The 18,357-nt window shown below is 31.5% G+C and overlaps 2 protein-coding genes across 5 annotated transcripts in view; one reads left to right on the top strand and one right to left on the bottom strand.

Moving 5' to 3' along the window:
* Nucleotides 1-733: 733 nt before the first annotated feature.
* Nucleotides 734-11,533, top strand: LOC132906500 (cartilage oligomeric matrix protein). The gene is made up of 15 exons (XM_060958745.1): nucleotides 734-1,032; nucleotides 2,407-2,580; nucleotides 2,672-2,892; nucleotides 3,973-4,558; nucleotides 4,968-5,053; nucleotides 5,130-5,193; nucleotides 6,155-6,368; nucleotides 6,573-6,701; nucleotides 6,876-7,152; nucleotides 7,278-7,385; nucleotides 7,511-7,883; nucleotides 8,722-9,075; nucleotides 9,145-9,372; nucleotides 9,803-10,312; nucleotides 11,157-11,533. The coding sequence occupies exons 1-15, from the start codon at nucleotides 954-956 to the stop codon at nucleotides 11,231-11,233; spliced, it is 3,480 nt and encodes a 1,159-aa protein (XP_060814728.1). The 5' UTR covers nucleotides 734-953; the 3' UTR covers nucleotides 11,234-11,533.
* LOC132906503 (C-Maf-inducing protein-like) overlaps nucleotides 11,455-18,357 on the bottom strand; it is a 25,998-nt gene continuing 19,095 nt past the window's right edge. For all 4 annotated transcript variants that reach the window (XM_060958749.1, XM_060958750.1, XM_060958752.1 and 1 more), the window contains 2 exons: nucleotides 17,940-18,240; nucleotides 11,455-17,535 (listed from right to left, as the gene is read on the bottom strand). In XM_060958749.1, the coding sequence (XP_060814732.1) occupies nucleotides 17,411-17,535; nucleotides 17,940-18,240 (426 nt within the window). In that variant the 3' untranslated portion in view covers nucleotides 11,455-17,410. The remainder of the gene's footprint in view (nucleotides 17,536-17,939; nucleotides 18,241-18,357) is intronic.

Below are 18,357 nucleotides of genomic sequence, written 5' to 3'. Positions count from 1 at the left end.
TGTACATAGTTCTATAAATATTTTATTGGTCTTGTTTATGTTTTAGAGATAATGAAGATATTAAATGACTTTTAACCAGAATTATTAGATTAAATATTGGGCGTGGTTATGGATAAGGAAAGAAGAGGTGTTTATAAAATAATTATTTGTAAGGGTGATCTTCACAAGATCTTTATAGGACTACTTATAGAGAAACTAACTTAACATTAAAATATGCTCCCGTTGAAGCTATTCAACTTTTATCTGAGACATTTTTCGGTATAATTTATAGTATAGTATACTTATATTTAAGAAACGTAGAGCAACTTATAAGAATAAATTAAGTCATACATTATGCTTCAATTAAAAGAGAATATAAGGATTATTCTAATTGCTGTAAAATCTCTTAATACAATACATTTTATGTCATGAAATATTAAATTGCAATATTTAATAATTATATAGAAATTTATTAGTTTTGAATTCCAAAATATCATTCCAGTAATTATTAATTTAGTGTACATAGTTCTATAAATATTTTATTTTATTGGTCCTTTTTATGTTTTAGAGATAATGAAGATATTAAATGACTTTTAACCAGAATTATTAGATTAAATATTGGGCGTAGTTATGAATAAGGAAAGAAGAGGTGTTTATAAAGTAATTATTTGTAGATGTATCAATTCCTTTCGTTCTATATGCCACGGACAACGACTCTGTACTCGGAAATTTCCGTGGGTGAGTTATAAAGTCGTCGGTAGGCTTTTCCATGTCTCAGTCGATGAACGTCCTGCCAACGTTCCACGATTTTATTCATCACGATTTATTTATTCTAGATCAGTACGCCTTAACCTTAATCAATTCGCAGTCGGAATAAACCATAAATACGACGCAAAAGAAAAAAAAAAAAATAAAGTTGGCTAATCGATCTCGCGGAAAAATAATCGATTAAATTCGGAAGATAGTGATTTAAAATGCATATTATCGCGTCGTTGATCTTCGCGATACTATTCGTTGTTTACGTCGCTGATTGTAACGTGAAATTGGATAAAGGTAAGATGAAACGATTATTTTCATGTTTTTCGTTTATTAAATTTATTATGTAATTATTTTTATTTGTGGACGTTAGTAAACAATTAGTAAACAATTTAAAAATAAAAGTGGAAGATCAATGGCAATGACATAGAAGATCTATCAACTCTATGAATGTGGCTTTCGTAATTAATTTATAGCTTTTAGCTTATAAATTAAAAATACAAGACTTTAATTCCAAAAATTTTTAATTCTAGTTGATTAATTCTGTAAATATAATAACATTTTGAGGATATATATAATATAATAACATTTTGAAGATTGGAAAATTTTATAATTTTTAAGTATTAAGAATTTTGGATAACAGATAAATCTAATGTTTCCAATATAGGTATAAAATATTTAATATCAAGCTTGACAAAAGTCTGGATAAAAATAATTTTCTGGTCACAACTAAATTTGTTAATTAGTACAAATATAGTATAAGAATCTTTGGATATCTACAAGTATAATATAGAATCTAGAAGATTTCAAATATGAATTAATGTTTCCTATCTTATAATGCTAAAAGTAAAATAAACTGCGAGTTAAAAAGCTAATTAAAATATAGATCTTGAATCACATATCTACAACCTAGATTCTTTATTATCAATTCTAATTAATTTTTCTCTATCTTTCCTTACGTTTTTTAAAATTATTATACTCCTCCTATAGTCTTGGAAGCAAAGTAAACTGTGTCATAGTAAAACAGTAGAGGCAGAACGTTCCCATAAGGTGTTTACGGTGTTGCAAACCAGTCCCCATACAACTTGACAAGAAACCCGGTAACGGCACGCAAGGAACGATAAATAGTTTTTACAACAGTTTAACTTGAAATGACTATTTTCATGCTCGCCAATTATGGAAGTAATTCATCTATCTTTAGGAAAACAACTTTTTTTTATACAAATTTACTAACGACATTTTTTCTACTATTTTGAGATAAACAATAGACAAAAGAAATATTTTATAATTAGGCTGCGGATATTTATGCAAATTCATATCTTTATAAGCACAAGTAAAAGAATAGGTAAAGATTTATTTCATCCTTTGAATATTATACCTAACCGGTATATACTTTGAACATTTCATATGTTTTCTTTCATATAATATGCTTTGTTGTATATCTTTCTATCTTTAAAATAAGTTCGAAAAAATTCGCAGTCCACTAACAAACGATATCGAAATTCGATACAATCCTGTGTGGACTCTCGGAAATTCGTGAAGCTCTGCATGAAACCTTTCCTCTGAGCATTGAAGGTGATAAGCGCACGATAACATTCCTGAAATGATAACAAGTCAGAGTTTCTGATAATGAAATTAATTAATAGTTTTCCATGTTACAAATGCTTACAGGGTTGGCGACAAGTCTTCGAGAAACATGGGACTACAATGACTTTGTGATTGTTGCTTTCAACACTAAATCAAAAAAGAAACAATCAGAAGCAGCGATTGATATTTTTCTAGCTGTAAAATACGAGAAATCGAAGTCAAAAATGATATTTAAATTCGACAGGCAAACTAATCGAAGTAAGAATATTCCAAATACAAATTATTTGATTCCTATAAAAAAAATATTATTGTATATATTTCTTACTAATTCATTTTAACTCTATTTTAGTCATCTACGAGAAGACTAACCGAAATGGTCATCGAACTACAGAGCACTTGGAAATTCAGAACGTGAATGCTCCATGGAAGAAAATAATCGTCTTCGTGCATCAGAATAAACCTGATCCCGAAATAGACGTTTACGTTGATTGCATTTATCAAGGCATGTTGCACTTGAAGGAAAGCTTCCGTAAGGTAGCAGAAAATGAAGATGATTCTCTTGTAGAAGTGGTGAGCCTTTATTATCAAAGAATTACAAATAATAGATGTTTGAAGTCTTCTAAGCCTAAATACTTGAGTTACGAATATTAGTAACAATATTAAAAAAAATACTAATATTAAACTAAATATTAAACACTTCACGTTGATTACTTCTTCGGGTGTTTTAATAATTACTTTATTGTTCTCTTATCCCGTGACGTACGGACGTCTATAATGGTGTGGAGTGAACAAATTCAATTGGGTCAAAGTAATTGTTTTTCCTTTTTCTCTTTTTACAATTTCTTTCTTTTTTGTTTCTGTTTTGTCAAAGGACAAACAACCAAAACATGCATTCTTTCATCTATCATTGAAGAATTTCACGGTTGTTACCAGAGAACCGGTGACGTTAGATATCGTAGGATGATGCTATTCCAAATATGGCGAGTCAGTCCAAGGCTGCTCGCATTTATTGCGTGTAGCTGTTAACTCGCGTAACACATTTAAGCATAGTGAATCGATTTCGATTCGCTTAGACTTCATCATTATTGAATATTCACGGTCTGCTTTCTTGCGCTCGAGATATGCATACAAAAAGAACCACGATGATCGTAATTTATGAGCTAAAAAGAGAGAGAAAACGAGCCTTTTTTTCTTCTCGCTCTTGTCTTTTCGTTATTTAAATATTCATGAATAAGCTGGTTAATATACAAATCGTCTTAGTTTTTCTTCTTTTAAGTGACGTTGCGTTGTTTAGAAATAATCTTGTAAAGGAAGTAGCACTATTTACTACTTGTAATACTTCGTTGTTACTCTTTGTATTATAACTGAAAAACGCATTAAACTGAGCGTCATTTTTCTATATAATGATGATAGCTAATGTTTCTATCTTAATATATATAACTAAAAGATTTGATATATACAGATATTTCAATCTAAATGTAAAACATCTATAATATACATATATGCAGTATTATATCAATAGAAAAAGAATTCCAAAACTCAACTAGTTGTATTGTGAAAAATATTACTTTATTGCTGTATATTTATTATTTTTAACAATTATAGAACTTTCAGTCTAAAGAATTTAACTTAGAAAACTTGTGTCTTCAGTTTAGAGAAAGGAGAAGTCACGTAAAGGTGTATCCCTTATTATCCGTCAGCGACGCTCTGAAACAAGAAAATTGTCCCAACTATCTGGCCGGTCTAGGCACGTTATCGGATGAGTACAAAGAGTCTGTTGAGTCTGACGAATCAATTCCTGCATCAAGTAACGACCAGTCTGATAGTAATTCCGACGAATTTTCACTCGAGATTAATCCATCTCGTAGAAAATCAGGAAACAATGAAAACTCCACAACTGAAACTTCAGATGCGTCTGAAGATACAAGTTCACTTGAAGATTTCGACGATCCAGATTTTAAACAATCATCTCAATCGAAACACGATTATCATCCTGCTAAACATCCTAAGAAATATCATTCTATAAGTGAGGTTGAAACTAATCAAGAAGATGTTTCGAGTCATGTGAAACGTTCGCGTCAGAAAACACGATCTGAATACTTTGACGGACCTTTTTACGACAATTTCATGGAATGGAATAATTTTGGTGAATTGGATCCATTGAGTCAGTCAAACTTGTATCATAAGAGATTTCCACGAAGAGGGGACATAGGGATTCAGAGTCTGAACGAAAAGGGTAAGCTGTAATTGAAGTGAATCATGCGAAAAATGAGTTAATAAATAAACTGCGGATATTTATGCACTTGTAGAAAGATTGAACGTATAAAATTGTACATTATACGTAGATAACACGAAAAAATGCTTAAAATAACTATAGTATAGTGTTTCCTATAATATCTGGTAATTAAAACAATTTTCTATCTGGGTTCTCTTTCCTTAATTGTATTTTGGAAAAGACGAATTTGCACAAAAAAACTACAGTTTATTAATAAATTTTAATATCTTAACTATTCTAATTGTTTAAGATAGTAACTATTATAATGGAATTTTAGGAAATAAAATATGTAGATAGTGTGTTATCTAACACCGATCATTATTTTTTATTTCTGATGATTTCAAAATCTTAAGAAAATGTGATTTTGCAGTTTGTTTAATGGATTTTCAAATCGTGAGGACATTAAACGAGCTGATCGAAGCTACTAGGAAGGTCTGGAGAGAAATAGAATTAAACGTGAGTAATAACGTCGTCTATAATTATTCAAGAATATTTAATGAACAGTTCTTGATTAATATGGTTTTCCTTTCAGAAACTGGAAATGCGACATCTTCGACAATTAATTGAAAATTGCGCAGCATGTCGTGTACCTCCTGGTGGGTATTGAAAGAATTACATACACGAAAGATATCTTTATTGTTAACTGCTTTTAATTTTCTATTTGTTCTTCGATAATATTTTTTAATTTAATTTTTCTCAATCCTTTTCTATTTTCGAGACAATTTTTTTAGTAACGATTTTCACAAGTGTGCAAATAGTTGTTAATATTATAAACAATGAAAGAGCATCTAAATAAATGTATAATACGGCCTTACATTGCAATAAATGTACATTTCTGGCAAAATGGAATAATGTTGTGACTCGTATTCTTACTTTTTTAAGAGAATGATTAGGAATAAAGTTCCTTGAATCACTAGATTAATTCGTATGATCGGAAAGCAACGCGATTAGATCGAGAAGTGACGTCTTAACTGAAACGACTAATATTTAAATTGAGGAAAATGATATTGGCAGCGTGATTATAATCTGAGAAGAAATTACAGGAATAGAAAATGCTGAATAAACTATTAAATTGTCGCGAAGGCATCAGAAACTAATACAGAAACTAAACAAAAGTTGTCAAAAACAAAATAACTAATTTACGAAAACTTTTTCCGAAATCTTTCCAAAAAATTGCTCAAATGTATAACAATATGATGCTTAAATCGAAACTACAAATAGAACATGAAATGATATTCTAAAATATTTCTGGTATTTATAATATATATACGAAGTACTAAAAGCTATTAATTAGATATATGTACGAAGAATATTCCATAGAAGGTATATTTTTCCTCTATGGGTAAAAAGAACTATTTTGCCTTGGGTTATAGATATTTTCAAAAATCTGTGACTCTAACTAGTTTAGTAGAGATAAATGATAGATTAACCATTAGTAATTGTAGCATTAAAGTGGATTCCAAGCACAGGCGGAAATCTGTTGAGTCGCAATATGGTCGAGGTTTCTTCTTGGAATAGCGATATCCTGACAAGTTCCTGATCCTGGTAATTCCACAGTTTCATCGATGACCACGGCGGCTCCTCCTCCTAGTTGCGATTACAAATCGCCCTGCTTCCCGGGCGCTGACTGCATTAACACACCACGCGGGCCACAGTGCGGAGCGTGCCCTCCGCAATACACCGGTGATGGATATCGTTGCGTGAAAATTAGTTGCGCGCACAACCCTTGCTTTTACGGGGTCCGTTGCTACGACCGCGCGGATGGATACAGGTACGAGTAGAATCATTTAATTAATTACAATACAGTTCCCGGCGATTGAATTACGAACGTATGCAGAAATTTCACTTTTCGAAGTACGATATATAGGTGTACCCATCCTTGATCCTTATGTTACTTAGGGAGAAACATTTAGACAACGCACATTGGATATCGAAAAGGATATGAATTGTAATGTAATGAATAACAATATTTCAGGTGTGGCAATTGTCCCAACGGTTACGTAGGTGATGGTAGACGCTGCGAACGATTTAGAGGTGGTTGTGAGCCTCATCCTTGCTACCCGGATGTGAAATGTGATCCAATTCTTCATCCGCCGTATTTCAAGTAATGAAATGAAAATGTCAAGCCAATCCATAAATTTCTATAATTTAAGTGAAATTAATTGTAATTTAATTGAACTTAAAGTGTTAAATGTAAATTACAATTATCTATTATAAAGTGTAAAAAAATTGAAAAGGACTATTCCAAGGTTTTTGACTGAACTATAATGATTTTTAGATGCGGTTCTTGCCCAAACGGATTAATGGGTAATGGATCTACGTGTGTTGATATAAATGAATGCGAGCTAGCTCAACCTTGTCATCCAGGAGTACGATGTATCAATCTTCAACCAGGATTCAAATGCGAATCTTGTCCACCAGGATTTGCTGGACCTACAGTCGAAGGAGTCGGTTTGGAAATCGCAATGGTTCGCAAGCAAATTTGCCAAGACATAAATGAATGCGAAAATAACAATGGAGGATGCGATCCATATGTGACATGCATTAATACGGAGGTAGTTTTTGCAAAAATTCGTAACAATTCAAATAAATTCAATAGATACAATTTAAATATTGAAGTTATTTCCTTATTATATTTTTAATTGTATTTCCAACTTAACAATTCTTATTAACACTTCAGGGCTCGTATAGATGTGGTACTTGTAGAACAGGTTACGTGGGAAATCAAACATTTGGCGATGTAAACGCCGATTGCATTTGTACAAACACCAATGAATACATATGCAGAGTAAGAGAACAAATCTAACGCAACTACTCTTTTAAGTCCATATATATATATATATATGTATTCTAGACAAAACAATCAAATTATATATCAAGTTTACAATTTACATCAAAAGATACAATTTCTAGTGTCGCGTTGGATGGGCAGGGGATGGACTGATGTGTGGCTCGGACAGAGACAGCGATGGAATTCCTGATAGAAACCTCCGTTGTCATGATTTACGTTGTCGTATGGACAACTGTCCATTTATACCAAATACTGGACAAGAGGATGCGGATGGAGATGGTTTGGGCGATGCTTGTGATCCAGACGCTGATAACGATGGTATCTTGAATCCTTCGGACAACTGTCCTTTAATTCCGAACCCTAGCCAGGAAGACAGTGATCGTGATTCTATCGGCGATGTCTGCGATAATTGTCCTCTGGTAAAAAATCTAAAGCAGAAGGACACTGACGATGATGGTATCGGTGACGCCTGTGACGATGACATTGATAACGATGGTGAGATTTTAAAGAGAAATTTATTTTAGGTTCAGTAATAGATGATAGACAAAATTATAAATTTAGATAAATTTAATTAATCGATAGGTTAATTTCAAAATACCTAATCGATATTGGTAAGAGTATTCTCCATTTCTAAGGATGTTTTTGTATAAAATAGAATGTCTTTTGAAATATTTATGTGAGAAAATCGGCGAAATACTTTTTAAAGCTTTTTTCAAAGTTTTAAAAGAAAAAGTTGGATATGTAGAGAGAAAAATATTCGGCCAATCGGGTTTAGCTGAAGTGGGATTCGTACCCAAATTTTTTGCCGGACGGGTGCTTTTCCAATTAAGCTACCCAGAGAGTCCATCGGCGAATCCTTTTTCTCTCAAATTCTTATACTTATGTATAAATAATATGTGGTTCACATCTCTTACAAGCTGGCGCCAACCTGACAATTGTGACACACCCTCATTTGCCCACAATGCATGATTAACTATCGATACTACCATATAACATCGATTTATACAATAAATATCGATCAATTAAAATAAATAATCATTACTGATTGATTTATTTTACTAGTGGGCATAAGAAGAAGCTTATACTTTTTCTGAGATTTTAGAGAGAAAAATGTTCATCCAAACGGGTTTACTGGACCGGGATTCGAACCCGGATCTTTCCGCTTACCGAACGGGTGCTTTCCCAATTAAGCTACCTAGGCCATTAGCGAAAGTTTTCTTCAAATTTATTATGTATCACTAGGCGGTTATCTATAAATGCTTTATATTGAATACTTTTTGAGACATTTTGAATAGAATATCTTTTATGATCAATAACATGTATAATTTCATAGCTATCTTGAATGAGAACGACAATTGTCCAAAAACAAAGAATCCAGATCAAAATGACCGCGATATGGATGGTATTGGCGATGTCTGCGATAATTGTCCTGATGTATACAATGCGGACCAATTGGACCGAGATGAAGATGGGGTAGGTGATGTTTGCGACAACGACAATGATAAAGATAGAGATGGTGTGCAAGACGATAGAGACAATTGCCCTGATATCATGAATTCAGGACAAAATGATATTGACCAAGATGGTATAGGAGATGAATGCGATGATGATATGGATAATGATGGTGTGCCCAATACGATTGACAATTGTCCTTACGTTTACAATCCGGATCAACATCGCACGCATCGTAAGTACAGAATCATCGAACCGTAAAGATTATTATATAAAAATTTAAAAAAATATTATACATATTTAGATGAGAATATTGGTGATGCTTGCTGGAACGACAATGATAACGACACTGTGAAGAATTTATTAGACAATTGTCCTAACAATAGTTTGATTTGGGCAACAGATTTCAGAAAATATACTACCGTTGCTTTAGATCCTGTTGGTACTGCTCAAATAGATCCTGTTTGGGTAATACACCACGAAGGGGCTGAAATTCAGCAGCTTTATAATAGTGATCCCGGGCTTGCTATTGGTAATGTAGTAATTTGTATTAATTTGTATCCATTAATCAATTTATTTATTTATTATAGTAGCTGCAGAAGGTATTTGTACACAGTTACATTTACTACAGCATTTACGTAATATTAATTAATTAGATCCAAGTGTATTAAATTTCATATCATTTACTAATACTTTCGGTTGCAAAAATTTGATACTATAAAAGTGAAATATAAAACCTTATAAAAAACATCTCATTAGAAGATAAAAATATGTATTTAGTATTTACAAAAATGCTTCGTGTAGTTACTGTATAATGAATATCAGATTAACGGATATGAAATTTCGTTTCTCTGAAATAGAATTTAGCAGACTAATATCATTTAATTTACTAATCATACTAAAGGATACATTTGAAATTTTGTAATTTCATTTCCTTGACTTTAAATCTTCATTTGCAACAGGTCCGGATATATTCAGCGGCGTAGATTTCGAGGGCACGTTCTACATCGACGACGACGGAGACGACGATTACGTTGGTTTTGTATTTTCTTACCAGGACAACCGTAGATTCTATGTCGTATGCTGGAAGAAAGGCCAGCAACCATATTGGATGCCGAATCCGTTCAGAGCAGTAGGAGAACCCGGAGTTTTTCTGAAACTTGTCAACTCAAATACAGGTCCCGGAGAATTTCTTAGAAACAGCCTTTGGCATAATGAAGATGTACCCAACCAGGTGAAGATTCTTTGGCATGACCCGAAGAAAATCGGGTGGAAAGAAAGGACACCGTATAGATGGCATCTGTTACATAGACCTAACATCGGTCTAATTAGGTTCCGACTTTATCAGGGAAAACAGCTAGTAGCTGACTCAGGAAATGTTTACGACTCGACATTGAAAGGTGGCAGATTGGGTGTTTATTGTTTCTCCCAGGAAAAGATTACTTGGTCCAATTTGTTATATACGTGTAAAGGTAAGATTTTATTTGTACAGGTACTAGGTTTGCTTTTGGAATTTGGTTGCGAGCGTTGGTGGATACATTGAAAATATATTACGCAATTTTTAGGGCAGAAATTAAATCATTTATAATTAAAAATAAGCTTCTCAGGCGATATTTTCATATATGAACTACTTTCATTGTATCCCTATAAATATCGCCTACAAGTTTTATGTTACCCTGTATACATATATTTATTAATGTCGTTCAGCATAGATAACAAAATTGCTATATAATATAAATGTCATACATTTAAGAATTAAGAGTTACAGATTAATGAATGAAACTGATAATAGATCGAAAACATCAATTATAAATGAAGAAATTCATATACAACGTATAAAATATATACATTTTTTAATTATTTACAATTTAACACAAGACTTTTACTTAAACTATATTTAGGTGTAAAACGGCTCGAAACAGAATCTCACTATTTTAATGTTTCAACAATACGGTAGCTAAAATTTGAACTCAATATATTAATAAAACTTCAAATTTATCCGCGATAATACAATAACTGATTTAATCCACACCAATTCACACGTGAACTTTTCCTTTAGCATATGCATTTTTTGCATCTTTTCTTTCAAATTTGCTAATAATTTAACAATAATCCTAATTAATGATTTTTATATTATAATTTAACATTCCTTATATAATAATTTATTGTGTTATAAATTAAAAAGTATACAAAATATGAACCTGCAGTCCAACCTTATCACTGAACAATAAACTCTAACAGAAATACTCTTACTTTAAATACTTTTAAAAAGACAAAATCTTCATAAAATTTCTTAATTTTTATGATATTTTTCAGAGACTGTCCCGAAATTGGTATGGAACGAGTTGCCGGCGAACTTGAAGAAAGAAGTAAATGTAGAGATGAATAACTAAATCAGACCTTCTACAAAACTTATCTATTACGACTCACTTTAATAACTTCTTGAAATTTATTCCATTATTTTAGGAAAATTTTGTCTATTTAAGCCGAATATCATGAATTTGGTTCGTTTCCCGTGGTGAGAACTAAAAAATATTCTTAAGTGTATGTATATGTATTTATATTTACGAGTTTTATTCAATATGGGCAAAATTCATTGGAAAATTTCGTGATCCTTTTTCTCTCTTTTATTTCTTTTTTTTTTATGAAATTCGAAGTTTTGTAACATTTAAGAATATACGTAATTAAAGATACAGCATGACAAATACCTTCAATGAACCTTCTTCCATCAGCTAAGGACGAGGGAAATCTTAAAAATAGATTATATTTTTACGGAATGTGTGCAACGAACGCTTAATTCTCTAATTAACAAGGAAAGATTAAAATATGATTGTGCGCTTTCCGAACGATTTGAATCAAATATATTAATTTATTATATTATGTTTTACTATACCGATGTGTGCAAAGATACGGAGTTGCTTTTATAAGAAATGGACATATTAAAGCTTTATACTCTTGATAATCTTTACGGGTATCGTGAATTCAAAATTAAATATCAGGAACAGCGTAAGTTAATTTTCATTGTAAATTGAATCGTATTTAGAAATGACTTATGCCGTGACTGCTCTCAACAATTTCATTTAATCTCGAAGAAACAAGTGATACGAAGAATTATAGATTATTGTGAATATAGGATATACGAAAGGTGGTTTAACATGCAAAGTAACTGATAAAATAAATTAATAATATAAACTCTAATGCTTAAGAGATTAGATAATTGGATCTCTTAAATGCCCTTATTTCAATATGACTAATTTAAATTTTTACAGATTTTCTCTTTCTTTCGAATAGTAATTTTAATATTTCAAAAGTTTCCATAGCTAAATTACACGTTTTACAGTCGATTTACATTGGTCGTTACAGTTCAAAAAGCGCACATCTAAATCGTTCCCTCTTTTTTAAGTGATTGACAAAGTCGATCAAAGTGCCTGGAAAAAATTTGTCGCTTTGATAGTATACGCATTTAAAACGTTCTCATATTTGTGTGTATGTGTATGTGTCTGTGTGTGTGTGTTCTTTTTTTTCTTTACTAAAGAATGTCTACTTACAATGTCACGGAATAACGAGGCTCTTTACGATAGGTATTAAAAAATTTATATATATACACGTTCGTATAAGAAAATGTCTACAATACAAGATGAACTAATCGTTGCGAAATTTAGGAAGAACATTTGTACGTGACAGAGAGAATAATTTTCGAAATATTTCTACGCGTTGCTTGAATGAAGAATAGGTGCGTATGTAGTTTATTAATAATATATTGTATATTGCGAGGTACCAAAAAGAAATATGATAAATATCGAAATAAATAACACATAAATATACACGATACTTAGGCCCATTATAAATTAAAAAACATAATAATTTATTATTTTTTCTATCACGAATAAGATTTTATTAGACACTCCTTCCTTCGATATACGCAATAAATTTATTCAACAAATAATTCTATTATGGCTGAGAGAAGCGTAAATTTGTTAATGTAAACTTTTTGTAATTTATTAGTGCAAAAAATAAAAGTATGTAAGAGAAGAAACTGGTGTATATGTATAAAAATATTTATTTCAGGTATTTTGCGCAGAATGTCCAAGGTAATCAACCTTTTCTTTTTTATTAAAAATTAACCAAAGAATGGTCAGGATGATGCGTTAAGTACGATCACAAACAAGAATTTTTTAACATAAATAAATACCATAAAAAGATAATACCAATATAGCGTCTAACCGCGTAAATCGAAGGACGAGAGAGATAACTTCTTATCGCTTTTTATTCATTTACAAAAGTTGTAAATATACTTGTACAAAAGTATATATATATATATATATATATATATATATATATATATATTTTTCTTGAAATAACATAAATACTTGAAAATAGAAACTGTTCGGCTTAAATAACCATTTTGCTTATTACTTTTCCTATGTATGTCAATGTGTTACGTTAACATTCTGCATGGAAACGCAAAATCCTGTTGTTACATATAAATAGTCGAAGTCTAGAGATCGTAATTAAAAATAAAACTTAACTTTATATTTACACTAAGGAACATATAGATACCATTTGTTTCAAAGCTACAGCAATTCCTTCTCCGAGGAAGTTCTTTAATAAATCGGAAGTTATATTTTAAATGCACTAACCATCGGAGAGAGGCCGAATAAATATTATACAACTATTACAAAATAGGGCGTACACATACACATACGTCAAAAGGTCAGATTTCACGACTTTAAGAGTTTATAGCGCTTTTACCATTTTCTTTAGTGTTAATCAACTCATGCACTTTCTATATTGTTCTCTTCATAGATCCTATAAACTTTTAAAATCTTAAATTAAATCTTTTCTTTCTTAATATTCTATATATATATATATTATATACAGAGGTATTAATGAAAATAAAATAATAATGTTGCTCTATTAATTAACCCATTATCTGCGATAATCCTCATTTAGAGACTATAAAATTAGGGATCAGAAATTTGTAAATTTCACGGTTTCGATGATACCTAAATGAGGACCTTTTTTTTGTCGAAGAACATATTTGAATTTAATATTTCAAACACATGTATTGATTAAATTCATTGGAATCGAGATTGGAATCTATAGAATTATACGCACGTATGTACATATGATAATTTGAAGAAAAAAGAAATTGGCAGTTAATGGGTTAAACATTCGTAATTGTACATTTCCCTAGAGTTTTCGCAAAGAAAATAGAACATTACTAATTGTAAGTGTCTCTGATCGATTTCTTAAAAGTGTATAAATTCTTTGAGTGAAGAAGAGGGAGAAGTGGTGGAGGAAGAAGAGTAGAATATGTATTTTAGTTCATCATAGGCGAAAAGACAGTCACACACAATCGACAAAGTTAATAATATAAATTTCTCCGAATCTTAGAGTAAAGTTCGTTTTGCACGATTCGCGTACAGGGTGTTTCGAAAACAGCTGCTCGGATTTTGGGCGTATACTTTCTATGAAAACGAAAATACGAGAAAAATGATATAAACGTGATTTCGGAAGACTTTTCCTTCAAAAATGGAAAAGATATATGTAATAATAATAATAATATATATATGACAATTATCTTAATTATTTTGTTTAACATTTAGATAAGTTTTATTTTATAGGGCAGTACTTTCAAATTGTTATTCATTAAGAAAAAATATCTAACAACGCTGGTATCGAATACATAAATATGATTTTTTTCTACAATTGTAAAAAGATTAACAAGAAAAAAATTCAAATTCACGTTCATATAGTTTCGTATCATTCTCCTTAAAACTAACGAACGACTGTTTTCGTCAAGTTTAACCAGCTACGATTTAATTGCAAAATATACAACGCTTGGAAATGAAATCATCCTACTATGTGTAATATAAAAATGCTATTTGTACTTCTGAATTTTTATACGATACGACATTCTCAACTTTTTATAAAAAGAAAATATTACTTTTGACAGTAGAATGTCTCAAATAGAGGACAGTTGAATAGTTGAAATATTCGAAGCTGATTATAGTATGAACCCCAAAAGCCGGATATTTTGAAACTGTCGAACAGTGCTAAGAATATTCCAGACAAACAATCAACATTTTCGGAGTCGAGTATTATTTTTGCAGCCGAGTATTATTTTCGAAACACCCGAAGAGTTAAAATTTAAAAGAAAAACTCGATTCTAACGAGTGCAACGGACAGTTGAGTCTGTTCTGGTTCGCACACGTTATGGCAGTGGCCGCTCAGAGCTTGATCACTAAGGCAGTTGAGCGCTATTCAAAGGAAAAAAGAGCAAGAATCCTCGGCAAAGAATCTTCTTCGAGAACACACTCTCGTTCGGTAAGAAGTTTACCCGTATTTATCTCCTAGCGTACAAGCTATAATATAAATAAAATAAATATGATATTACTTTGCACGATGACAACATACACTTTTTCTCTCGATTCACGAATAAAAGTCGTAAAGTAAAGGGACTTATAATTTTCCAATTAAACAAAATTTCTATAAAAAATTAGAAATTGGTCGTTTTAACTACTCTGATAGTTCTAATATTATATTAAATATGATATTCGGATTCTTACAAATAGCAAATGTCTTAACGATATCTTTTATCAAGGAATGAACCAAGCGTATAAAAATTTCGAACGAATACGTGGTAAAATGACAAATATTTTATTCACTTATTATAGTCTTAAAATATTGAATATCTGAAATGTGTCCCTTTGTTTTTCGACTTTTCCATGTATAACGTTCACTTCTCTTTTGACAAATTTTCTTCCCCGATTTTATTTGTACGTACAAGTGTATAGTAACCGACTAATGAACACCTTGATTTTCAATAGAAGGTATATACGACTAATTCACGTAAATCTTTCGTTCGACGAAGTCAACGTTGCCAAATTATGTTTGGTTAGAAACTGTTAATATAGAGGGTGTCGAAGAAAGGGTCAAGAACTTTAAAAATACATACATAATACTCATCGAAATAAGCAGAAGAAAACTTATAATTAAAAATAGAATTAAGTTTACAATATATCTTTAATCATAAATAATTGTGTATCCCTTTTTCCCTTTATATATAAACAAATATCATTATTCAATAAAATTTACTAATTTTGAAAATTTAATTACATTATATAAATAAACTGTCTCTGAAATTATTAAATTTTTAGTATCAAAATCTTTATTTATTTTTACGAATAGCCTAAAATATTTGTTATCCTTTCTCAAACACCCAATATCTTCATCGAGGATATATAATATTTTTGTTAATAGAATACACATAGTTCAAATTTTTACTTTATAGATTAGATCATTAGATTTAAGATAGTATCTTGTTAGTTGGATATCTTAACAACGAGTTTTAAAATGTACATTAAAAGAGCAAGTCACAGTGAACGAGTTCTTGGCTGTTTTATTCAATGGTCTAACTAAAAACGAACCGAAATAAAAATATATCATCAGGAATCTATTTTCACTCATCGTCAGCTCTATCCGGTGTCCTTTTGATATCTGCGCAATCAAATCGAATCTCAATTAAATGCATATTTCTGTTCCCTTTATAAAACTACGTTTACTTAACTATGTAGATCACATTCGAAGAAACGTCTTTCAAGAATAACGCGTCTATCAAATAATATTTACAAGGAACGAAATAAAGCGAATCAAGTATATCGAAAAGAAATTAATAATATCCTGTTACAAACTAAAATTCAATAAATATACAAATAATAAATTAAACGATCTACACTCTATTCGTTATTACTATATCGATAAATTATATTATATCTTCAAATTAAAAACGTTAACAGCTTAAAATCGGAATAAAACGTAACGCGTAGGATTCAGGAAAAAGGCAACGCACTTGGAGACTTGCGATTGACCGAATAATAATTCGGATTCCTGTCGCCGAAGAGCAAGTCCCTGTGCCATCGGAAACGATCTCTCGATGTCCTCTTACTTATTCCTACATGAATCAACTATTTATAGAGTCGCTACGAATTTCCACTCTCTTTCTATTCTAACTTCGATGAGTGTCCTCGAACGTTCCCTTCTTTTTTATCTTCTCTCTTTTTTTCTTTATATCGAAACGTCAATTCTTGGGCAGTTAACGATACTTCTTGAAAGTTTTCTCGCTTCGATTCTTCATCGAGTAAAATCATCTTACTCTTTCAGGCTTTTATTGTAGTCCTAGACATGTGCATATTTTTTTTTTTTTTTTTTTTTTTTTTTTTAGTCAATCTTAACAACGATTGAAAATATCTTTTGTTCTCACGTAAACGAGGAAAATGTCCCGTTTGGAACTCAAGCTATCCATATTCTTAACTACACCTCTAAATGACTCCCGGTATACTCCCATATACGGGAGCCATCTTTTACGTCTAAATAACTCTCTTCGTTTCGTCGATAAAACAGCACGTAATACACTAGATGCCACGATATTTTTCAACGACTCATCAAATTGTTTTCACCATTCGAACCTTTCTCTTCGTTCGTCTGAATCTCGTCTAACTTTGTCTTTTCTCTTTGATACTGGAGTTGTTGGAATTGTTCGACTGGATGTAAGAAGAAAGCTCTGGCTACCAAGCGTCTGTATATCTCACGTCGAACTCTTGCAGAGCTGGCAAACACTTCTTCAGGGATTCGAACGTCTGAACGGATAGTTTCGTGCTATTCAGGTTCAGCTTTTTTAAACTCGTTAGTGCTGAAAATTTAAAGATTGAATAAATGTTCAGATTAATTAAGAAATTGAGTAAAGATTTTATATTAACTTCATACAGCGGCTGCAGAAAGTATTGGCACATACATATTTTTCAATGTAACGTTTCTTTATTAGATTCTATATTTCATTTTCATAGTACCAAATTTTTATAGTCATATGAAAGTACTGCTTGGATCTAATGGTGTGCTAACATTTTTTTTGTAGCCACTGTATGTGCAGTATATGAATATCTAAGTTGTAAAGTACTAAATATATGAAAGTAGATGTTAAAATAAAAATTGATCTTATGAAAATATACAGATAAGAGTTCACATAAAATTTATACTAAACATATCAAGATACATTCTCTTTGGACAAAACGATATTAACATTCAATATTTCCTTACAGGCCAAGCTAGAGATTCCTTTATCAGAAACAGGGGTTTCACAAAGATTCAGGACCTGCAGTTTCTGCAAGTGTTCGCTAATCATTTGTAGGCCAGCGTCACCGAACTGCGTGGCCCACAAGTTCAGATGCCTCAAAGCTGGTAATTTGATTAGCTGCTCGGCGCAGGCCGAGGTCACCGAGGTAAAGGCCAAACTGAGGTATTCCAAGCTGCCAAGAGCCCTTCCGCTCAGAATAAGGGCAACGTCCGCGTCTGTCGCTCGGGCTGGTAAGGTCAATCGTCTAGGACCTCCTTTCCGAAGCTGTTTCAATAGAAACAAAAACTTATACCATATAAAGAAATATATCTTACAGTAATAATAATCATTGTCTATTTCTCAGCTTCCCGGCCATGAAAGGACTTTTCCCTTTATGAAATT

Source organism: Bombus pascuorum, chromosome 4 (assembly GCF_905332965.1).
Source record: "Bombus pascuorum chromosome 4, iyBomPasc1.1, whole genome shotgun sequence".
NCBI lineage: Eukaryota > Metazoa > Arthropoda > Insecta > Hymenoptera > Apidae > Bombus > Bombus pascuorum.
The sequence above is the reverse complement of the archived record's forward strand: the minus strand, read 5'-3'. Positions and strand labels throughout refer to the sequence as shown.

Coding starts and splice junctions, on each gene's coding strand:
- LOC132906500 (XM_060958745.1), top strand. CDS start 954: ATGCATATTATCGCGTCGTTGATCTTCGCGATACTATTCGTTGTTTAC. Junction 2,893..3,972: donor ATGATTCTCTTGTAGAAGTG/GTGAGCCTTTAT, acceptor TTGTGTCTTCAG/TTTAGAGAAAGGAGAAGTCA. Junction 7,386..7,510: donor CCAATGAATACATATGCAGA/GTAAGAGAACAA, acceptor TACAATTTCTAG/TGTCGCGTTGGATGGGCAGG.